General features: G+C 36.2%; 2 protein-coding genes across 2 annotated transcripts in view; both read right to left on the bottom strand.

Moving 5' to 3' along the window:
• The window catches only part of LOC135156179 (monocarboxylate transporter 14-like), a 31,182-nt gene extending 26,730 nt beyond the window's left edge, over positions 1-4,452 (bottom strand). The window contains exon 1 of the mRNA XM_064107815.1: positions 3,059-4,452. Within this exon, the coding sequence (XP_063963885.1) occupies positions 3,059-3,251 (193 nt within the window). The 5' untranslated portion in view covers positions 3,252-4,452. The remainder of the gene's footprint in view (positions 1-3,058) is intronic.
• Positions 4,453-13,448: 8,996 nt separating this feature from the next.
• Positions 13,449-24,570, bottom strand: LOC135156197 (octopamine receptor-like). Its single transcript, XM_064107871.1, has 2 exons — positions 24,556-24,570; positions 13,449-23,379 (listed from the first exon to the last, which is right to left on the bottom strand). The coding sequence occupies exons 1-2, from the start codon at positions 24,568-24,570 to the stop codon at positions 22,384-22,386; spliced, it is 1,011 nt and encodes a 336-aa protein (XP_063963941.1). The 3' UTR covers positions 13,449-22,383.
• Between the last annotated feature and the right edge of the window lie 877 nt (positions 24,571-25,447).

Here is a 25,447-nt window from a genome sequence, read left to right as displayed (position 1 = left end):
CTTTTTTTGTTATATATGTATGATATTTGCACTTCATCTAAAATATTACATTTCATTTTATATGCTGACGACACCAGTGTGTTCATGTCTCATCACAATATTGTTTCTTTGCAGGATGATTTTAATAATGAATTAGAAAAACTAAATAACTGGTTGATTAACAATCGATTAGTTTTAAACATAACTAAGACAAAATTTATGATATTTACAAAGAAAAAAATTGAGAAAGATAGAGTGGAAATAAGATTCAACAATTCAACTATACAATGCGTTTCATTTTATAATTTTTTAGGAGTTTATATAGATGATAAACTCTCGTGGCATGAACACATTGGTGTCGTTTGCAATCGTGTTTCTAAAGGTGTTGGTATTTTATATAGATGAAAACATTTTCCGCAATATATTTTGATTATGTTATATTATGCTTTAATTTTCTCACATATTAATTACTGCAATATCGTTTGGTCTAACTCCGCTGATTGTTTTATAAACAGATTATATATACTTCAGAAAAAGGCCGTGAGGATAATTTGTAATAGCCCTTATAATGCCCATACCTTGCCACTTTTTCATGATCTTCATTTACTTACTTTGTCTGATTTAAATAGGTTTAACATCGCAATATTTATGTATCTTTGTTCCAAATCACTTATTCCTGATTCCATTATGTCTAAATTTTGCCTTAATTTTTCGATTCATCAACACAATACCCGCAGCCTATTTGATTATCATTTACCACGAGTACGTACCTCAGTTTCTCATAACTCAATTTATTTTCAAGGACCTATTCTTTGGAATAATTTACCGCATTCTATTAAAACATGCCGAACCCTCAATTCTTTCAAACGTTATTACAAATTACATCTTTTAAGTTTGTATTCTTAATTTGCTTGTATAACTACGCTATATATTTTGAATGTATGTGTTAGTCAATGTTTTCATTTATGTTAACTTCTTTTGTAATATTTATTGATTTTGTCTTATAGTTGTTGGGTCAACTCTCAATAAGGCTATCTGCTCTTTTTTGTTGGCCCCTCATTCTCATAAATGTGTTTTTTGTATGTTGTCACAATGTTTTACTTATGTACCTTATGTATGTTTTTCATGTTTTTATTGAGAGTGTAAATAAATTGAATTGAATTGAAATGGCGACAAATATCTGGGTTTAGATCAGGATCATATGCCAATGTTAGTTCACCAATAGGCATTGGCGGCGGAGCAGGGGATTATCTTTTGTGTTTGGGGGGGGGGGGGCGCAACAAATAGGCCTATAGAATTCAACATTAGATAGTTCATCAGGCACGGTATATCATGCACATTTGTACACTTATGTTTTTATTGTGAATTTCGGAGAATAAATAAATAAATAAATATAAATATAAATAAGCAAAAAAAAAAGAGAAGAGGTTTCACTGCAATTTGAAGGTCGATTTGGTACCCCCAAAAGCTAAAAAATAAAAGTTTCAACACAAGATGTTGGTCATTCTCCATACATTTCTCCTTTGTGACACACCAGAATTCCAGGGGGTGCTGCCTATGGAAAATAATACACGCATCACCCCCTGGGAAAATCTTGGTGTTTATCCGCTTCCCAGGGCCATGCATCAGATTCTACAAAGCATTTTAGGGGTCAATTAGTTTGGGAACAAAGGTGACTCTATATATTATGCTTGTGCATGGGTCCATACTTTTTTTTGGTCATATTTCATGCTGGATGCGCTAGTTGTGTAGTTTATCTTGGAAGTATTAATATAGAGGTCATTTTTCGCGCTCGAGGCATAAGCCAATAAAACCACTCAGAAAAAAGGGACAGAAAAACTGTCCCTTTGTAAGTAAACAGACATTATGCGTCTGGATCTGGATCAGGGGCGGATCCAGCTTTCGCCAATAGGGGGGGCCGAAAAATATTTTCATCAACATTTTTCTCGATTGGCCGCTATAATCTGATTTTTTTTGTTGGTTTTTCAGGGGTAATCCTAACTAAAGACTGAAGTTTTAAGTATATGTTAGTTTTTATTGTTATAAACAAGATATCTCATGTGGTCTTAATATATAATGCGAGCGCGAAGCGCGAGCTCAAATTCTTTGATATTTTATGTCCTTAGAACTGAAGATTCTGAGCAGTTGTTATAATCATGAACAAAGATATGTATCCAACTAAACAATGCGAGCGCGAAGCGCGAGCCGAAATTTTATTATAGTAACGTGAAAAGGGACTCAATTAGGACTGTTTTTTAGATATTAATGAAGAGGATACAAGTATCACCAATTAAATAATGAGAGTGCGAAGCGCGAGCTCAAAATGTTTGATATTCCGACTTGAAAACTGAACAGTCTAAGCGCGTTTTTATTTAAAGGAGAATGAAACTCTTGGAGCAAGTTAGCTTTTGTGAAAGCAGAAAAATCAAAGAATAAGATCAACAAAAGTTTGAGTAAAATAGGACTAGCAATAGAAGAGTTATGAGCATTTGAATGTCAAGATCACTAATGCTATGGAGATCCTCCCATTGGCAATGCGACCAAGATCTATGATGTCACAGATGAACAACTCTCCCCTTTTGGACACTGAAAATATACCCCAAAACATCTCTTTTTGCTCATTCTAATCATATGACAAACGATTCATCAATGATATAATGTTGTGAAACCTCTGTACTTGTCCTCTCATAAAGAGAACACCTCACCTTGTGATATACTCTATAAAAGTGAGAATATAAGTGAAATAAGTACTAAAGTAATGAAGGAGTTGTACGTGTGTGACATCACAGATCTTGGTCGCACTGAGCTATGCTGCCTCGTCTTGGTAGTCGCTATTAATCAATGAATGGATAGCGTTGAATGTCTATTTCTAATATGTCCATGGTACTCATAACCTATAGAGGCTGAATCATTTCAGTGACGAGTTAATTTCTTGGTACGAAGCGTGTGAAGTATTTCTTAAGAAGTGAACACACAGAAACTTGTAATTTGCACCCTTTCATGATTTTATTTTGCGATGGAATCCACAAGCATATTCTTGAAATAGGCCATCATGCATCTCTTAACTAATATTACTTACTTGTTAGGAAATAAAATGCAATTATCATTCCGATTTCAGCTCCCATATCTGTCGGAGTTGCGTGAAGGGATTTCGACACATCAATGGCCAAGACACTAATTACTTTCACCGCTCCAATGTGTGAACATGATAAAAAAAACAATGTCAAAGTGACTGGAAAACAGGTGTAGTTGATCGCTCTTGTCCACTCCATTTCGAGTAAGACCCCTGTTACATCTGAAAGTTTCCTACCCGAGACCCGACCGAGTCCACTTGCAACCTTGACTGGATTATTGGTGGATTAGCTTCGGTGGATTAGCTTTGGACCGAGTCCGAAATGTGGTCTGTTTACATCACAGCGTTCATTCCCTGTTCCCTCCACTATCGGTACGGTTTCGAGCGGTATCCGATTGCTGACACCAAAGGGCGCTCTCGATCTAGGCTCTGAATAATTTGCGCGCGCTAATTGAAGTTGTTTACATTTCGTTACACTCGTCGGCTGCTACACAAAAATGACAGGGTGGGATATGTGCCTATCATTTCCAGAGAGAGTCGAAGCGACTCTTTACCTTTACCTTTACCCGAGATTCTGGAAGAATGCTGATGATCCCAGCAGTCGTTGAAGATATGATCGACTTGAAAAGGATACGTTTAAAATGCTTCCTTCTTTCCACTCAAATCAAAGACTTTATCAGTCACAATTCACATGTCGCATGCCGCAAAACATTCGAAGAACGACGGGGCTGGGGAGGGGATAGCGCGCGCTATGACGTAATTTGACAGTAGTCCAGGGGTCGAACCTTGTTTTTTTTAGATATACAATGTTTTTTAATGGTTTCTTGTCAATTCGAGGGTGCTGATTCCGAATCCAAATGATGCCACTTTTGTAACCTTGAGCATTTTCTGCAAATTGGCAAAATCCAATATGGCCGCCAAAATATTCAAATTACCCATGAAAATCATAAAAATGTCCACACATTGGCTATAGAGTACATGCAATTTGCTGCCGGAATGAAATACTATCTGAAATAATGATTTTTGACAAAATATTTATTTTCTTGATATTCAAAATGGCCGACTTAGACCCCTGTACAATATGAATGGGGAAAATTAGTTTTCACAAAAGTGAGCACTAAAATGCAAGTAATAATGATCTATGAGTGAAGTAATGTCTGCAAACATGATTGCTAAAGATATATATCATTTTTTTATGTCATGTATGTGATAAATCATTGTACTTTGATATTCAAAATGGCCGCCAAAAGCCCTAACACTATTATGTACAATGTGAATATGGACAAAAAAATCACAAGAGTGAGCACTAAATGCATTTTATTAAGATAAACGAGTGAAATACTGACTAAAAACACATTGTTAACGAAATTTATTATTTAACATGCCATGTACATATGATAAATCCTGTATTTTGATATCTAAAATGGCCGCCAAAGTCCCTAGAAGTATTGGACGATGTTAGAGAGGAAAAAAACAATCACAAGGTAAGCGCTAAAATGCATGTTTTTGTGGTAAATTAGTGGAATACTACCTTAACATATAATTTTCAACGAAATGTATTATTCGGGTTTCATATTTGTGTCAATTATTGTATTTTGACTTTCAAAATGGCCGCCAAAGACATTGACTGTATTATGTACAATCAATCTGGGAAACCGATTTTCACGATGTCAGCTCCATAAAATGCATATAACTGTGATCTTAGAGTAAAATATTGTCTAAAAACATAATTTCTAACAAGATATATCATTTATTCTGCCAGGGAGGTGATAAAAAATGTATTTTGAAAGTCAAAATGGCCGCTACAGGCCCTAACGGTAGGTCTATTATGTATTATGTGAATGTGAACATATAATATCAACAGAATTTGGCTTTGCTTGACTAAATGGTGTTACATTTATGAGTGAAGTATTGAAAATAAGATTTTTAACGAAATAGATCATTTGTTATGTTATTTAGGTGATATATGCTATATTTTAAATTCCAAAATGGCTGCAATATGCTTTTTTATGGAAATTATCTTTCCCCAATTCAAATTTTACATATTAAGATAAGGGACTATGGCGGCCATTTTCAGTTAAAAATGCAGCATTCATCACCTTTATGACACAAGCTATGATATATTTCGTTAGAAATCATTGGGTTTAGACAACACTTTACACTTACATCAAATATATTATTTATCACCTCCCTGGCAGAATAAATGATATATCTTGTTAGAAATTATGTTTTTAGGCCTATGATGTACTATGGGAATAAGAACAAATAATTTAAACATAATTTTGCTTTGTTTGACTAAATGGTGTTGCATGTATGAGTGAAATATTGTCTGAAAATGTGATTTCTAACGAAATAGATCATTTCTTATTTTATTAAGGTGATAAATGCTATATTTTAAAATTTGAAAATGGCTGCAATATGCTTTTTTGTGGAAATTATCTTTCCCCATTTTACATATTACGGTAAGGGACTATGACGGCCATTTGCAATTTCAAAATGCAGCATTTGTCACCTTTCCGACACAAGCTATGATATATTTCGTTAGAAACCATTGGGTTTAGACAATACTTTACACTTACATAAAAATTAAGCAATTTTTATAGTAAAAATTATGTCAAAATCTGTCCCCAGTTAGAATGTACATAATACTTTGGGGTCCTATGGCAGCCATTTTAAATTTCAGAGTAAGGTATTTATCACCTTCTCGACCAATATATCATGTATTTAGTTAAAAATCATGTTCAAGACAATATTTTACTTATACATTACATAGTTACGTGCATTTTTGGTTCTCATTCTTGTGAAAATTAGTTTCCCTATACGTATGTTACATAATTTAGTTAGGGCTTGTAGCGGCCATTTTGAAAGTCAAAATACATTATTTATCACCTGCATGGGAGAGGAAATGTTATATTTCATAAAAATCGCTCTTTTAAACAGTATTTTCCTCATACAACATAATTTTATGGATTTCATAGTCAGGCAAATCCTAATTCTTACAAAATTATTTGTCCCCATTTACATTGTAGAAAATGCTTTAAGGGCCCTTAGATGCCATTTTGAATTTCACAATACAGCATTTATCTCATGCACGACAAACAAAATGTTTCGCTAGAAAACATGTTTTCTGACAATATTTCACTCGTAGATTGCAATTACATTCATTTTATTGTTCTTACTCTTGTGAAAATTAGTTTCTTCATTCGCTTTGTTCATAATACAGGTAGGGCCTATGGCCGCCATTTTGAATGTCAACATATAGCATTATTACCGAAATGGCAAGGGAAATTATATGTCTCGTTAGAAATTATGTTGTCAGACATTGTTACACCAAAATTGGCATTTTATATTCAAGCAAATTCAAATGTTGTGAAAATTATTTGTCCCTCTTTTATATATTGTAAACAGTGTAAGGCTTCAATGACAGCCATTTTGAATGTCATAATACAGCATTTATCACATTATATAGTATACAAATGACATAGTTTTGTTAATAATCAGGTTTTAAGACAGTAGTCCACTCGTTGGTCACAATCACATGCAATAATAGTGTTCTTGTTTTTAAATTATTTAAAAATGGGAAGCAGTATAGGCCTACTGTATGTTTGTTTTGAATCCACTCTTAAAAATCTGTGGGGTTGATGTCATAGACAAAATTAGATTCATCGTCAGTCTTGGAATATCGATCAGCCCTGCATCTCTTCTATCCATTTTTGTTAAAGTGAACTTGAGGATTTATTATGGACATTTCTTAAGTAACAAAATTAACAAAATCTGTAGAAGTTATCGTATGCTTCATTTAACCCTAAAAAAGCCGGGTTATTAGTGGACCCATCTCACAGCCGGGGAGGGGCGGATTCCGCCCCCTGAGATCTCGGCCTTCGATCGGACGAGCGCCGCGAAAATTTGCACAGTGGTAGTGTGCGATATTATCTACAAAGCTGTATGGTTATTTTTTTTTGATAATACGATTTTTCATTTAATGAATTAATTATGCTCATTTATTCATGAAATAAATCATTTGCTCTAATCAACTATTACACTGCCTCAAAACTGCTATTTTTCATTCACAGACTCTTTGTAGGATCCCGATAAAAATTAATGTTCTCCAAAAAAATTTGGTATCGCAATTTTTTCTTGTGTATTTTATTGTTTTTTCAATTTCTTATGTATTTCTTTGTTTTCGACTTTTTTATTGTTTTTGCGATGGAAATTGTTGCAGACTTCATTTCGATCATAATCAAGAAAAAACTAATTAAATTTAATCATTAAAAGTAGAAATAATGATACATTTATGAATTTGGGCTAAATCCCCACTTTGCATTGGGTTTGTACATGAATTCACGTTTTTGAGCAGTTTCGGGTCCGACATGCACTTACATAATGTTGCGTAATTTCGTTATCGCGTACCCGGACATCGTAAATTTGGTCTCAAAAGTTGCGCGAGATTTCAAAGTAAATAGTCAGAGAGTGGCGCAGTTTAGACACTTCGCACGGCGGATTTATCGTGAAAAATGTGGAGGGGAGGCGGAATCCGCCCCCAGGCCTTTTAGGGTTAAGCAAATCTATATCTCTACATTTTGAATAAAGATGGTGGCCTGCTTTTGAACTGATAATTGTCTGAAACTTTGATCTAATTTGTCGTTTCATTATAATAACTGTACTTACTTATCACAGTTGCACATTTTACACTCAAACCATTCATAACTGTTTTGAAATAATTCAATACTTTTCTTAACCACAAAATCATAGAGACTTGCACCCCCCTAAAAAACAAGAAAATCTGCTACCAGAAAAATATAGGCCTACGAGAATTAAATCAGATAGCATCACCAGCTCATACGATAACCCATGGCCATGAAAAGGGGGAAAATATTTAGAAAGTGATGAACAGAGAGGGAGAGGGGGGGGGCGCAGACATAGAGATCTAGACAGGGAGAAGCGGGAGGAGAAAGAAGAGAATGGAAAACAAAAGTATAGCTCAAGATAAATTTTATGTGGAGAAGGAAGAAGAGAGAGAGAGAGAGAGAGCGGGTAGAAGGGGGCGGAAGAGAGAGCAAGGATTATGTAAACGAGATCACGTAAACGAGAATGAAGACGATACTAGGGTATGTTCGTGGTGTGGCTAAATTGGAAGTTGTGAAAGACGACCCGTTACCTTTCCGAGTTGACATTTTGCTGTCATGCTAAAAGTCCAAGGTCACTGACTAAAATGTAGCAGACGTTCGTTGGAGGAGAATTAAATGTAAACATAATTCAACGTTAAAGTGATTACGGTGGGCGGGAATGGGATTTGCAATGATTTTAGCGAGCTATTTTCCTTCTCCGGTTTATTTTGGCGGCTACCATAACACGACGTCAGTTTCAGGTACGCCAAATTTGTCGTGCTCACTCGAGAGAAAACCAAAGTAGAGGAAGTGATGGTATGGAAAGATTTGAAAAACTTTTTTTTTTCGCTCGAAATATTTTGACAGGTCATGCATATTTACTCGATCGAATTAATTCCATAAATTGGCGGCGCTGCAGGAGGCAAGAGACCTCTACTACCCTGTGATAGTTATTCCTAATTCATCTCTTGCCTTGTTCTATTTATATGTATCGTTGATAATGTTGGTAAGAGAACCCTATTTTAATGTGGCCTTTTGGTGTGAATCATTTAGGTTTTGTCGCATTTTCAGTACAAAAATAAGATTCTTGACAAGTTAATGAAAACTACCTTATGAAATGATCTCAATTCATGTACCTTTATAAAAAAACATATCTCGTAAAATATTGTGTGATGCGCATTTATTTAAACGGGCAATAAATATGACAAGTGAGGGTAGTATTAGAAACATACACGACAAAAAAAGGGAAAACTAGATAAGAGCCTATATCGACAGATTATTTTCCCTTCTGACGATTCGATAAGACAAACACATTTGCCTCCTCACTTTGTGGGGCGGGGGGGGGGGGGCGTATTCACCCTCCATACATGTCACTGCTAAATGCTTGATGATGACAAACAAATATTTATCGCAACCCAATTATTTATGTCTGCAAAAGTGAGCATATAATTCGCATAGCTTTAACCACTACCAGTTGCCACCTTTCTCTCAAAACTGGTGAAACACCAGGCAAACCCCTTTCTCTCTGTACCCATCACATCCCATACTTGGTGCGCCCATTCTAGTTCTATCATAAAATTATACTATTACACAGTCAGACAGAAACTAATGTCCAATTAAATTTGCTGAAGAAAGGCAATGGTATATATTTCACCTCAACGCCACCTCGGCTCTCAAATAAATACGTAATGTACCTCGGCTCTCAAATAAATAAGCAAGGTAAGCTCACTGTCTAACTAGAATATAAGAAAGAAAATAATTTCAACAACAAAAAAAACATGAGGGGGAAATGCGATCGCGATTATCATCTTTCATGTTTTATTGCTACATCTCTCTGCTTACGGGAAGAATTATAGACCATAATAAGCTTCAAATTAATTGACAAAGGAAAACACAAGCAAACGAACAAATAAATAATAACCAATGATAAATCTATCACTACAATTTTACAACGTGAATATTAGACAGATTTCTGGCATTCTTAAATCGAAAGAAAAGAATTGCTTTGAAACATCAGAAGAAGTCTAAACTGTTAACTTCAGAAGAAGATTTTTTATGTGATTCAAAATAATCCCAGCTGTTATATTAACGTACAAAGCCAAAATAAAATAAGGTGAGTTACATAATTTTTTGGCCGGAGTAGGATGAGACAACAAAATACTGATCATCTGATATCGTAGTGAGTTTATAATAAAATGTGTGATATATTTCTTTTTAATACTGAACAAAATAACTTTCACGATTCCCCTTATAAAGGTTGTTAACAGTACATTTTTTTTTTCAAGTAAGTATCATCACTGTCTGAAGAAAAGGGCTGACTGCATTTAACAGGCCCGTATCCCCAGCATCAGTTCCCTTAAAGCATTTCATGGGCCCAATATTATTGTCTGGGGACAATAGTGGCTCGTATGGTTGTGCATGGGCCCATACATTCTTTGTCATATAGTTGATGCTGGATACGCTAGTGTTTAAACAAAATAACTTCCTTTCTCCAAATAATATTCTTCCTTTATAGGGCTTGACAGATTGTCTTGTTCTGAATCGTTCTATAAATTCATTGGAGGAAAAGTAAATAATGAAACTACATTATATTGCACTAAGTAAAACACATCGCTTGTTTAAGCTTTTCACTCTTCCTAAAAGAAACATATTTTCGATAACTATTTCAAGGACCAGCCTTGATTTATCGAAAGCATTCGATCATATATATTTTTAATCTTCAAATTGATTGAAGTTGAATTTCTAATTTCTAATAAGTTTTGGAATAAGAGTCACCAAACTTTTGTTTAATCATCACATGGATGCACTTTATTATTTCGGCGCAGAATTTTAATGAGTAATCTCATTATATTGGTAAACGCATTGCGTAAATAAACCTATCCAACATCTGTTAAGTTGATAGAAAGGTGGATAAACAAAAGAACATAGACCAAAGGATTCTGACAGACACAATTTATATGCTTTCACGAGCGAGTTAATAAAATAAGGAATATATTTCTTTCGTATAGGTACACGTCCTTGTGTATTTAATTTAACGTATATTTATTAGTATCACTATCGCAATTATTTCCTTATACAAAGTATATTTGCATTCGAAGGAGAATTATAAGATGCGACACAATTTAGGCTGAGGTTCAAACCAATATTCCATCATTACTTTCTAAGGCTTGATCGTGCTTTTGCTATGCTTATAAACAACGTGAACTGCAATAGGGGGCCTTTGCAAATATCATGCAAGTGACAAGAAAAAAGCAAACATTATCGAAGAAACGTGTAACATACTACATGAGTACCAAACGGCTCTATACTTGTATATCCCATTATTTCCATTGGCTTATATCCTAATTATTACACTTAATTATGATATATCAAATGTTCTCATTATATATTTCTTATTGAATAATGTGTTGATATTTTTTCCAGTCATTATAAACGTTGCTTTTATCATATCACCACAATCTCCAAGCGATTAGAAAAGATTAGTCAACATTTCAAATATCCAACTTATAGGAATTTTACCTGTACGACACAAAATACATCAAATTACTGTCATATTCAACAGAAGTATAACTCGACAATAAAATATAAATATCTCTGATAAAAAAGGCTCAAGAAATATACATAATATAATCAGTATTTACAGACAACACCAGGCATGATCATGTGGTACATTACGGCACGTTGCATCTGTGATCATGATGGGCATGTCTTTCGCATACCTTCATCACTGATCTGATTTTTGTCAAAATCTTGCCGAAACGTGTATAAGAATAAATGTTAGGCCTACAAAGTAAATTTGTTCAGATCTTTCGTTTTTCCTTAAAATTAATGTTTCAGGACGAATTTTTCGTTGGTTGTATTTGTCTACAGTGTAGTCTGTCCATAAAGTACTGCATGTCCGGTGTACATACTAGTTTTAAAGCGTCCATAATGTCAATGTCAAGTATATCCCGGGAGTCAGATGCAACGTGAACAGTTGTCTTGATCGTGATGGTCGCGATAAACACTTAAAAATTAATGAGGGCGCTAGTTATCTGCGTTAAATTGAAGGTAAAGAACCCGCGTATTAATAAATTTCGTACTCTTGGCCAGGTCCGTCAGTCTGTTAAGTCCAATTCTCAGGCGTGTATCCAGCATCGTATCCTACAAAGCATTTCAGGGGCCCAATTGTCTGGGGACAATATTGACTCTATTATGCTCGTACATGGGCCCATGCATTTCTTTGTCATTGTTGATGCTGGTAACGCTATACATCGTGATTTCTTGTAACACCATCCACCTATCCATTGCTAGTGATGGCCAATCAAAATGACACGATTCCAGTTGTCTTCTGTCATACTATTATTGTTACGTGTCATAGTCTGTCTTATGTTAGCCAAATGAAAACATATCTAGATTACTGTCCTAGAATTCGGTATAACTGTAGCTTGTCAACTGTCCAGTAAGGTACTCTAGTCTCTATTGGTATTTTTTTTAAATAGTAAATCCGCGGTATTTTAGTCTGTGTTTGTATTTAATCGTTCCAAAGTTGTGTTCCAGTTTGTCTCGAGTACGTTTTTTTAATTTTTTTTGGTCATGTCGGTACCTAGCCCCGGAGAGAACTTCGAAGAGAGGCTCGTTGGCATTCATGAGAATTTGGCATTCCGGTTGATACTTCATTTAAATTACGATTCAAAACGCCGATCGTAAACTCACAAAAAGGTGCGTTTGTAACCGTCGTTTGACCAGAATCAGGCTTTCTGGGGAAGTATAAAAATAAACCACGATCGTAAACGTGTTTAAATGACGTCATTTGGTACATGCTTCCGGTGAGATGAAAATCCGCGGGCAAATACAGTCGCATTGCTCCATGGTCGCATGCTACCTCCACGGAATTACCTCTCATCCCCTTGTTACATTTGCATGTATGATAATTGATTTAAGTACTATCACTATATTACTCTTCCAATTTGTCATCACGACGAATGTTGAGGGATAAAAAAAAAACAGCCTGGAACATGAGTTATAATGAGGAGATATCGGCAGATGTCCCAGTGGCATAAACAAATATATGTTTTATTATTATATTATATATACTTTAATATTCTTTATTTTTCTCACTATTATCTCACCATGGTGGAAATTATATGGCTATGTCAAGTAGCTCCATGCAATGACTAAAATATCAGAAATTGTTCGATGTTTAAATAACAGTCGAAGTACCTCCACCATAACAATACTCGGAAAAAAAAAGTTTCGAAAAAGGGTGCGCCCAATTTGACCACGCTTTCCTGCTCAACGAAAATTACGATGCGAAGCCCACTGGAGTTCGTGATTTCGCCTCTGAAAAGTTAAGCATAACCACGTTTACGATCGGCGTTTTGAAACGACGATTGAAAACGCTGATTCTGTCCTCGCAATGGAACCATAAACCATAGAGATGTATACTAATTACGCTAGAGTGCGGAGTCGCCATAGGCGCGCGTACTTAACGTCTGTGATTGCGCGGAGCGTGGTCGGCCATTGCTCGATAGGTCTTGATTTGCAAAAGTACCCGGATGTACACATAGCTCGTGCGTTGTAACGCTGTGAAAAAGGGAAAAGGGATGCCGTCTCCGGCCTTTTTTCTTGAAGAAAAGAATCCAACCTCATTACAATCGAAAATATTAATGACAAATTGCATTTCGATTGATTTTTAGTGTGATTACATTGGGATTATGCTGTGAATTTGGCATTTATACCTGACTTCTCGGGATGAAATTCTCTTATATGATTTTTGCATTTACCTCTCTGTTTATAGGCCTATTTTAGATAATAATAGATAATAATTTCTATTATATCAGATAAAATAAAAATATACAACGTACATTAATGGAAAAATTGACAATTAATTCAAAAGACAGTGAATTAGCCCATCTTCTCCGCTGGATATCCCTACCTTTAACTGCATCGTCCTTTTCCACATTTCCTTCATTCACGTCACTTGATGTTCTCATGACCAATTTGTTTATGTTGGATATAATATTTTAATTTCTATATAGGCCTACTAGATGTAACTTGCTTTAATTTGTAAGAAATATATCATTAACAATAATTTGTATAAGTTAGTGTTTTGATCTTTGATTATGCGCTATTATAATAGCAAGTAGTAATTATAAAGGGTATCTCATTACTTTTCTTGGCGTTACACCAGTGTACATTCTAGAATCGATTTTTTATTCGCTTTTTAAGGGGTGGGTGTAATTAAAGACTAGTGTCATACGCACCCAATCAAAATTACTTTGACACACTATGATCAAAATAAAATAGGGGCGCGACTGCATGGATCCCCCCTAAAGTGAAAATGAACATGACATAATAAATGATTGTGATTTTATGCACCCCCTGTTTCAAAATCTTTCTGCGGCCCCGTATGTCAATGATATTATAATTTTGTTCATCCGTGAAAACCTTATTATAAAACAAACCTGAATAATCAAACTCAGGTCCATAGGCTAGCCAATGAAATTAAAAGAATAGAATTAGAAGATCAAATTAGTTATACTTTTAAAGTGACAAACAAAACTGAATATGCAAAACGCATGTTTACCGGTTTATGACATAGGCCGGTGCCAGTGTTTGGAAATCTTTGTCATAAATTAAACACAGACACAGTTAATAAATATTAACACAATTTCAAGACAGGTAATTATGATGATCACTCAACAGCTGAAAATTTGTATAACATCTTATTCCAAGTATTTTCAGTTTTGCAATATTCAATAATATTATGTTTGGTTTTAGTACTCACAATTTTGCAACCGTTTTTATATAAGTTTAGTAAGTTTGCATTTATGAATCTCTTTCATGATATTGTTATCAACTGGTTTTATACACTCAGTTTTAGTAATAATAATCTTTGTAGTATAATACAAATATCCTCAGTCTTCCCGCCCTTTTTCTTCTCTTCTCCTCCTTGTTCCTCTCCTTCTTATTATTCTATCCTCGATTTGTTCACATAATATTGGTCCAATCATTATAGGATCACGAACGCCGGCCATAATTATATCAACAGAATATTTCAGCCGGTTTGCCGATCTGCATAGTATTTCAGCCGGAGCTAGTGAATCAAGTTTAGACTTTCCAGAAAATCAAAGTGAAATTGTTCTATGTTGCGTTAAATACGCATTGTAATTTGTTTACTCTCCGAAATATTGAAATGTTTGCAAGTCAATAATACACGGTAAACATCATACACTTTACCCCATGGCCTCCTGTACATTGCAAAATTGTACTACTGCATGCGCGCATTTGATATGCAAATTTTGCTGTCAACAAACATTTCTTAATTGCTCGCACGTATATAAGTAATCAATATGACCGGATGGTTGACAGCATTGGAAATTTAAATCATAAACTTATCAATTAATTGGACCAATGCATAAATCATTTTCAAATATTATCAATAAAAGTCATTTTATGACTCACGAGTTATTGTGATGTTGGTTACATCGACGTTTAAAACCATGGGGAAAGGAGTTATATAGGCTCTATATTATTTATATGATTTCTATGTGTAGATCTAAATGGAAAATGAATTATAAAAATTATCAAAAGTAAAGAAATAAATTATCAGCAATCAGCATCATAGTAATTAGGAAACTATACTTGAAAAAAAATTCAATCGTGTTTTTTCGATAGCTTGTGTCTCGGATGCATCAGACACTGTGAAAGGGCCTATGAAATTTCTGAGGTCAACTTGAACACTAGATCATGTTAAATTTGCAGGACCTAGAACGATATGCCTAGGCCTAGCTGCATGTTATTTTTAATATTCATCCCTTCCAAATCATCAGAAAATAGAAGTCATATATATGATACATCGAAATGTTATGACCAAAGCAAAAACGATTGGGGATGTATATCATCGTTGGACTGTATTATTTGTAGGATATATTATGCCCGCTATAGATATAGGGAGTTTTGTCCTCAGTTTTGATAGATTCTTTGTTAATTTGAACTTTAATCCAGTGCGATTTACAATATTTTGCTTTTCCATTTGCTTTCAAGCTCATATGTCATCATTTTGTTCCGTTTCTGTGCTATCACTGTACATGCCCCATAGGTAATGTACGCGCATGGCAGGCTGCGAAGACCTATCGAGTAATGGCGGCCGGTCTCCGCGTAATCACAGAGATTTGACGAAGTACGCCCTCTAGCGTTATTAGTATACATCTCTATGCCATAAACACACCCTTAGTCTCTCTCCTAGTCTCCTGCCGTGTCGAATCGAAGTTGATTACCAGCGGATCTGATCTCTTTGTGCTTTAACCTCCGCCCATCGCTTCACATTAATGTAATGTCATTGCCTTACTTCCACCGAACGGACAATATCCGAACATGCCAAAGAATACTCCAATGAAACTATTTTACAAGTATTCCAACGTCTTTTACCAATTCTGGTATCAACAAACATCCCCATGAAAGACCACAATAAAGTCAGTTAAGGAATGGGCTCCAATAGGGACAGTAAATTGTCAGTGTATGTAAATCGGATTGTCTGGGCTCTTAATCCTGAAGAGAATGTTAATGTTGGTGCGAAATGAACTGAATGGTGCGGAGCCACATCTGGTAGTCGGTTGCGTCGGGTAAGTTGTGTTCATATAGTCCTGAATAGCCAAATTACATCTCTCATATCAGTCCGAAAAAAGGGTCAATGGGATGGTCGAGAGCTGCACGAATCTGTAATTATTTTGGATGGGTTCTGAAGAGATCTTTAAAGTCAGTCTAGTCCAAAACATTTTCCATATCAGTCCGGAACAAGGGTCAAATGTGTGGTCGAGAGCTGCACGGATGGGCTAGGTTCTGAAGAGAACCTAGTTACAAGTTCGTCAAGTTCTATAGCCATGCGCATTTACACTCCATGAATCATTAGGTCATCCTTTTCGAATTAATGAAGTTAGTCCAATACATGTGGGTATATAGTTTCTCACAATACTTTAAGAGCGTAGGTATTGTGGTCAGTATGTATAAAAATCTGTGAAATTTACTAAAAGTTCGTGTGTAATCTCGCAATATCTGTTAATATCTAGGTCTGTCCGTTTCGTTTGCGTCCAAGTATCCACAGTGTAGATTTTGTCAGGCAATAGCATATCGCGAGTCTTTATTGATAGTGGTATGACCAATGAAATATACCGTCTTCATATTTCTGCCCTGGATATCAAGTGTCTAGTCTTTATGGAAATAAAGTTGCCCTGAAAGTCGCAAATCGCAAGTCACTATATCGGAGTTATTTCGTTGTCAACGTCTTATCACATAAAGAAAAAGAAGAAAAAAAAAGAAATGTGCAGATAAACCAATTTCGAGTTACAAATGGTAAATCACTATTCAAAGTTTCGTTTGGGGAAGTAATTTCAAGTAATCATGAATATGCATCAGAGTTTTTTCTTTTCTTAATAGTTTAAGAGAATCGGGAAGTCGTCGTCGAAAGCCCAGTCTGCTCGTCATGTTTTCTCTGTTATTGTCTTCCCGGGCTGCGTAGACAATAGTACCACAACGTCTTGGAAAATATCATCTACGCATTTATTATGTAAGGTTGGCATTGAATAGATATCTATAAGGGCGTTGCAGGAGCTTCTCGTAGATCAGTTACTCAACTGAAATGGATACCCTGTATAAAAAAGACCGATTAACATTATTATTTCTAAAACATGTAAAATATCAAATATCGAATTCTAAGATGTCGCCAATCCTCTCCCTTTTCAATTTCAATGTGTACCTTATTCTTATCAGAGTATTTCTAGAGTCGTGTCGATTTAATGTCAATGTCTTAGAAGGTCTAATAGGCATATCGATGACAGAGGCAGTGTTATTCAGTGACCAAAATATTAAATCATTTGTGTTTCAAATAAAGTTGTTCTCCTTCTATCCTAATTTTCATTTCTTCATCTTTTAAGCACTTGAGAAATGAGGTGGGCAGGTGCCAAACATGTATCATCGGGGGGGGGGGGGGGGGTTCAACCGTCCCACCCCTGGATCGCCGCCAATGTAATTATTATGATACAGAAATCTGAAAAATTGAATAGATATCCAAATGAGACGGTTCGACTTGTACATGTGCAAGGTGAAAGTTTGTCCATTGGGTCAAAAGGGAACCTTTTCACGAAGGATGTCAGCCCAAACAAGTTGTCATTATCAGGGAGTTACCATAGTAACAGTCGGACACCTGAGCTTCTCAGCCAATCAGAACTATGCAAAACTGGCCAGACCTGACAACCTATCAGACGACAAGATGAAACGGCTTAATGGCGCGGCGTAAAGTAAAATGTGCAGTATACTGTTATAAGTCTGTCGAACTAGACTGGGTTTCGTTACTATTCGTCATGTTCGTGTGTATCTTCCTGGAAAGAGCCTTCTGAACAATTTGTCATAGATTTTTCAGACAAGTGTCATAATTCAATTCTTGCAAATGGTTGAATGAGATGATTTGTTCGAGGATATCACTGAAAATTTGCTCAGTGAAGCTATTTCCTATGTCGGTCAGGGTCGGGTTTGTTGATGTAAATAAGGTATTGCAGTTTGAGTAGATGATTTCAACGAAAATAATCACAGGTATGAAGTCGTTCAGTCCCTTTTTAAGAAAAGTATATTGCTGTTCTATGATCTAATATAGAAAGAAGAGTTTGTATGGCAATTTTTTTCTAATGGGAAGTTCTAATATCTTACGTCCCGTAGGTCTGGTCCATATTCCTTTCGTAAAGGTCCCTTGTCCAAATTCATGAGCTCTAAGCCTTATAAGGTCAGGAACGTCACTATCTATTTCTATCTGTTGATTATGAAAGTTTCTTTATAAATTTTTCATTCTCCGTGGTTCATAAATCGAGTCACGTAGAATGGGAGAAGGACAAAGACATTCTATCTTTGCTCTTTCACACTACTAACAGTACCATCCTGTGCCGTTGTCGGTCACATCCAAAATTACAACTCACTTACTACTGAGCGTAACTTCATGTTATGCATACAAAGATGAATACTATGTAGATCCCATTAGACCATAAGAACAGATTTAAGGATTAACTCGTGATCTTTTAGGTCATGTCCTTAGAAAATCCAGTTTTGTCTTAAGCGCAATGTACTAATTCATAATTATGAACCACTCTGTGAACACTTGATTTATCATCATTTAAAGAGCACTTTTGGGGGGGGGGCGGGGAGCAATACTTGATATTGTTTTTGTGAGTGACAAAAGTTTGTCAAACACATGCTGAGAGTCTTTTGGTAAAGTCAGGTTGTATCAAAGTTAATTAGTTTATCCGTGACGTCATCAAAATTTATTCGTGTCATTGTCAAAGTACTCGAGTATATGCGTCATAATGGGAGTCAAGTGGGATCAGAGTCGCCTTACCATGCACAATCGTGCCCCAGTTGAACAAAATCAGTGTTGAATACATTGTCAGCGACCATGGGGCATAAAAAATATGGACAGTCGATTTTAATTAGTTTGTCCGTGAGAGGAATCAAGTGTAAGAGGGCAATTAGGCCGTCGAAAAAAACATACGAAGTTAGATGTAAGTGTTAAAGGAACTTACAAAAACCACCAAAGGTGACACTATTCGATCCTCGCCAAATTTTATACTAGTATTTACGGATCCGGTTATCATCTGGTTACATAAGATAAGTTACAAAACAAATAAATGTGTGATTGAAATCGGATTTGATTGGCTAAAAACAAATTTGCCATGAAAATTTTGCATTTATAATTGATAAGAAATCTTATGAATTTGGTGTTAATCGTTTGTCAATGTGTAGTGTCACTATCATAAACAAAGACAAATAACTGTAATTTCGACAGTAAATCATCCCAACAAAAATGTTCCTGATAATTTTGTGTAAGTTGTGTTGTCAGCAAGTCAGCAAGAGTCAAGATAAGGTATAAATAAAAATATTGTAATGTCAGAACTTTTGTCATTTTCTAAGTTTGCTAGTATAATTGCTATTGTTATCAGGTCAAGAACTGTTACCGTCACTTTCATCATGTTGCGTACGAACCTGTGATCAGTAGGCCTACAAAGTATACCCCAGCTCGTCAGTCGATGGATGTATGGGTTTTAGTCTCAAGTTTATATAGTTATGGTCAAATTGTAGGTCAAGCAAGGGCGCCACTTTTTTAAAGACCAATATATCCATCCATGAATTATGGTCGAATACTTTTTTTTCTTCTGTCATGTCTGTTAACGTGCTTCGTAATCAGGTAGCATGTAGCAATTGTTTTAAGTCGTTGTGGTCTGACCCTTTGCAAAACATCTTCTAGTCATTGTACAGTTCTTTCCGTAATAGAGGAACATAATGTTTGTGAAATATCGGTTAAGTTGGAATTATGTCGTGTCGATTTTAAGATATAGGGAATTAGTCAGGTTTCATAGGGGTTTAATTATTCGTTTGTCCTAATAACAAATTTAAATGTTTTATACTTTTACCATTTTATTGTTATACACCCACAAATTTTTCATAGGCGTTATCGTTTAATCCTTTCTGGGATGATAAGTTATTGTAGAAAAGATTAATGGTTGTGATTGATTTATAGAATATGTAATAGTCTAACTGTACATCACCTGGTCACAAGTTCATGAGGAACGTAACGTGCTTACTATTCAACTTACAAGTTAAATTCATATAACAAAATCATCTGGAAAGAAATTAGAAATGTTTGTCACCGTCACTATATTTGATGGAAATCTTGATCGGTACACAAAACCTGTCCAGAGTCCAGGATTGCTTTTGTTGGTGGAACACTTATGTGCTGGCCAGTAGGGTCAGAAGTTAGCGCGAAAAATCGTAACTGTCCCATCATGACACTCGTCAATAAAATGTCGGTTTTCTGCTTAATTTCTAGCTTTCCTACTCTAGATTGAGATAACTTCTTTGCGCACTTTCCTTTCAAGTCACTCCTGAGGCGGTCTACGAAGCGAAGCGATCCATAAGACCGCTTTGTGACGTAGCGGTGTGGATCGCTTCCCTGGACCCCTCTCTGTCATGTCTGTTGTCACAGTATTGCTGGAAGGTTTACAGCTCCCACCGAAAGGGTTCAGTATGTCCCTAGTTTTGGATCGGTCCGATGTCTTTAAACGGGTATTTATCGATAAGTTTTGTCAGAGTAGCCTCAATCCCAAGTCCGAACTCTAATTTCAAATTTCGAAGTAGACATGTTATTTTAAAGAGATAGTATCAATGTGGTCAGCATCCATTATCAAATGTTTGATGGAGTACACTGTCATTTCGCTTTCTATCCCTATACTACTGACATTTATTATCATAAAATACTAGTTTTCAGTCAATCTGTTAGTTGGTTGTGTGTTTGCTTGAACATGTCATGGTCAATAATCTGAGGGCTCACTGTGGGTTGTTCTTACTAATCTGTCCATACGTACGTCCGTCCGGCGTTCAGAATCAAACTATGTCCGTTAAGTAATTATTGATATTTTGTCTGAACTAAAGGGGAATTTAAGCCTGATCTAATATAAAAATTGGGTGGGGTAAGGGGAAATCGGTATAATTTTGATGTAAAGAAAGGGATTACTTTTAATGTTTTGTTATTTCAGCCTATCCACCTGGTATTCTCATGCCCTCAGTTAGTAAATAGGCATTTCTCAAATAGAAATTTTAGCATGCAAAAGCTTGGAAATTTATTCGGAGTCTTTTTGGTCATGGTAAAAAATAAAATACGGTCTTATCATGAGAACATCCACGGATTCAACGTATGCATAACTATTTCGTTATTTTGGCTATGGTTGATTTATTACGTGACTTAGAATAACAGTTGTATCGCCAACTTTATCACGTTTATAATTGACCTGCTGCAGCGTAAACATGACATCATTACTCAGCATGGGGATAAAGGTGATATATTATGGGTATAAATATTTATAAATTCATAAGACAGAAGTTTAATAGAACAACGGAAAGAATGGGAGAGCATTGGCTTCATGGGCTTGTGACCATGTTGTAATAATGACGGATACAAGAGTTAGCACAAATACTTTACAGTGCGTCCCATAAAAGAGGAAACCCGTTTTCAGAGATAGATTTCACAATTATTAAATATATTTTTTACTATAAATTTGATCCTCATGACAAAAGTAGCATATCATCTTTTATTTAAAACAGCTAAGCAAATCGTTTACGCATGGCAGAAAACAAACAATGAATATTGAGGCATATCGGAAATGATTTGCGCAGAAAATTACGTGAGAATCTGAATCAACTCTCATTTCAGGGATCAGTGAAAGAAGCTTAAAAATAAATGCTAATGAGCCAATCGTCGAGTATGCACAGTCGTCGTATCACCAACCAATCTTGTCCAACTTTTCTGCGCAACCTGGTTTTGACATTACAATTTCAAACTCGTCTTGATCACTAATGAGTGAAGTGCTCGTCTCATGTTAGGTATCAAAATAAAGATAAATAATTGAATTATATGATTATGTAAATAAAATGTCATAATTTATTTGCCTTTAAAGAAAAAAATGCAAATCCCGGTTTCCTTTTTTCTGGGACGCACTGTGTATTCGATAATTTTAGATTTTTACGATAAGGACCCTGGAAGAAAGTCACAGGTGTTCTATTTTGAATATGCATTTCATTTCTTCTTAGGTTTGTGGGCCAATTCAAGGAACTCTGACATTGTTGACGATTCCGAAGGCTGAAAGACATCCTGACCCTATAATTATGACAATAATTCGAGATGACCGTGAACTTAGTTTTTCTGTTTCATGAATGTCTTAGGCTTGATCTGAAGGTTGACGTTTCGTTTATGCGGAAGGAATGACGACGTTTTTTGCCACAACATATTATTCTGATGAATGCTCTTCTATATTCTTTGTTAAAGCACGTGTATATACAAGGGTTGAACGCCGAGGACACGTAACCGAGCCACGTAAAGGCGATAAAGAGTTCATCAGGTATCTGACAGCTAGTACAGAACCCATTGGCGAGATGCATGACAAAGAAAGGCAGCCAGAGGATGATAAAACACGCAAAGACAACCACAAGAGTCTTGGCCGCCCTCTTTTCGCGTTTGTTCGAAAGCATTTTCTGCCGCGTATCCGGCACGGCTTCCACCACGGTGCTTCCGTACCCAAGTTTCTGTCCTGACTTACGATTCATATGGAAGCTGATTCGAAGCGGTCGCCGACGATAGTCTATCCCCGGCGAAGGAGGCGCTCCATTACCCTGCACTGTAAGGTAGGTTTTGTCCGGTGATGGCGGTGGTGGTGGAGTGGAAGAGCGTGATCGCGAGACATGCTCTCGCGTCGGTGACGGTTGAGGTGGTGGAGTCTGTCCGACGGAACGTTGTGCCGCCAAAGCCTTGCGTCCACGTAACTTGCGCACAGCGCGAACGTCCACAACTATCATCACCGCCAAAGGCACATAGAAGGAACCCATCGATGAATAGATGATGAATGTTTTATCGAAGAACCCACAAACCTGTCCATCTTCGCTCAATGTCTTCTCAGGATTGATGAATCCCTGGATAAAGAGTGGAGCACATATGGCAATTGAAATAACCCAAACGGGGATGATGGTGCCCAAGATTCGCTTCTGAGAGTTAACACGATCACGTGAGTACATCAGCGGGAATGTTACGGCAAGGTAACGATTGACTGCGATGGCGCAGAGGTGGAGGATGGAAGCCGTGCAGAGTAGAACATCAAGAGATAGGTGTGTGACACAAAGAGCTAGGCCAAATCCCCATCCTCCTCGAACCTGCAGATAACAGAGAAGAAGAAAAAAAACGAAGAAAAAATTATAATGAAATTTTTATTTGTAAATCAAGTGTTTTATTTCGTATTGATTTTATAGTTGCATTAAACAATGTCCTTGCTAAGGTTAGATGAGATTAACACTGACCGCAATCAAATTCCAACATTGGCAAACAAAACATCTTAAGATGAAACTTTTAATCACATGTAACTACATAAACCTCCAATCAAGAACTGTCACTTTAACACAAACAATAGACATGATAGAGATAAAATATATTCAAGGATTTCATGTTGAGAAAAAGGACCGCGTAAGAAAACCTTGTGTTTTAAAAGAGAACAAGTTCATTCTTTGGTTGCTGGGAATATAAATCCTTCAACGTACCCATTAGCATTCAGTATTCTACTTTTAAATAACATTGAGTGGTTATTCATTTAATGACATGTACACAAGAGCTGTGTGTATAATTATCATGATTGATTTAGTGTCACTTGTGTAAATATACTTCGAAGGGGAGGATGCGCTTCTGCAGCTGTAGCCCCTATTAACGGTATCTTGCAAGTATTGAAAATGTAAAGGTCATCTCAAGGGAACGGCCTATTAATGTCTTGTAAATTTTTGCAGAAACGCTATTGATCCTCACGTAGGAAATAAACCATGGTTACAAACGGTTTAAACTTGAAAGAAAATGAGGTCACTTTCTTTCGTGCCATATCACTAGTTGTGTTTGTATCCTCTTGTATTATGTATTTATATTGATACTGATATCTGTGAACAGATCGTGAAATGTTTCCGGACTCAAATGAAAACAAGGGAAAATGCAGATGCAGTGATTGGTTCGTATTGAAAAAGAAAACAAGAAGAAAAGATGGGTAGCTTGTCATTCATTCGAGTAGAAAATGGCAGAACGTGAATAATACAAGCGTTTTATCATGTTGTTGGTCGTATAGATGGTATAACTGAGATTTGAAACCACTTGTGTAAAGTTCAATCCATTCAAACACAACTATTTCAGGTGACCAGGCACATAGTACTCCGTTAATCTATTCCGGTATGTATTGGTGACTTTGAGGCAACAAATCTCAAGCAGTGTACTTTGGGAAGTCAACTTTGATGTTCCTAAAAAGGCTCGTTACCACGGACAAATATTTTATTCCCCGTTGCTCATTTTTGGCATACCTTCGTGTGATTCATGTGAATATTCCTTTGTGTGGGAGTCAGTAGTGGGTAGGAGAAGATATTCTGTACGCACCAGGTAAATTTCCTCTTACATGATTAAACATGAAAGGGACAGTGATAATACATCCGTCTGGAGTTTTGTCCACGTGGTTTACTTTGAAGGATGAGCTTATTTAGAATGTGGTCTAATCATCATGAACTAATCGCATATTTCGCTCTCTGCTGTTGGTTCAGCTGTAAAGTTCTATGAAATTGAACGCATCCAATTGAATTTGGCGAGGCCCCAGGCAAGATCTATTCACTACGCCACTTTAACTAATCTAACCAAGTTGAAAAATTAAGCAAACAACAAGAGGAGTAGAAGAAGAGATAGACAAGGAAGAGAGATCCAATGAAGCGCATGGTCTATAAGAAAGACACGTCGATGAAGACATGCAACTTTGCGAAGTTGTATCTGAGGACAGGGCTTTAAACATCATCTACATCTGGCCTTCGCCACATTTTTGGAAGCATATGGAAACCCTCATGCTGGCATGTTTTACTCAATAAAAATGACTTTGTGATGATCTCTTCATTCCCCACGCCGTTGTTTTCTGAAGAACAGAGAGGCTGTTTTTCTCGAGCGATGATCTTCTTGTCACCTTGGAACGTCAAGCATCATCTTAATATTCAATCTCGGGCTAGATGATGCTTGTAGCGGTTTCCTTTGAAAAAGAAAAGAGCTCTTTCTTTTTTTGACGTTTGCTAAAGGCGAAGTTATACATTTGTATGGAAAATAGAAAGAGAACAGGGAGAGTCGGAAAGAGAGAGGGGGAGAGAGAGGAGGAGGCGGCGGACAGAAGGGAACGATCGAGCAAGAAACTATATCGAGCGATATAAATACTAACTCACT

The sequence above is a fragment of the Lytechinus pictus genome, chromosome 12 (genome assembly GCF_037042905.1).
Source record: "Lytechinus pictus isolate F3 Inbred chromosome 12, Lp3.0, whole genome shotgun sequence".
Taxonomy (NCBI): domain Eukaryota; kingdom Metazoa; phylum Echinodermata; class Echinoidea; order Temnopleuroida; family Toxopneustidae; genus Lytechinus; species Lytechinus pictus.
The sequence above is the reverse complement of the archived record's forward strand: the minus strand, read 5'-3'. Positions and strand labels throughout refer to the sequence as shown.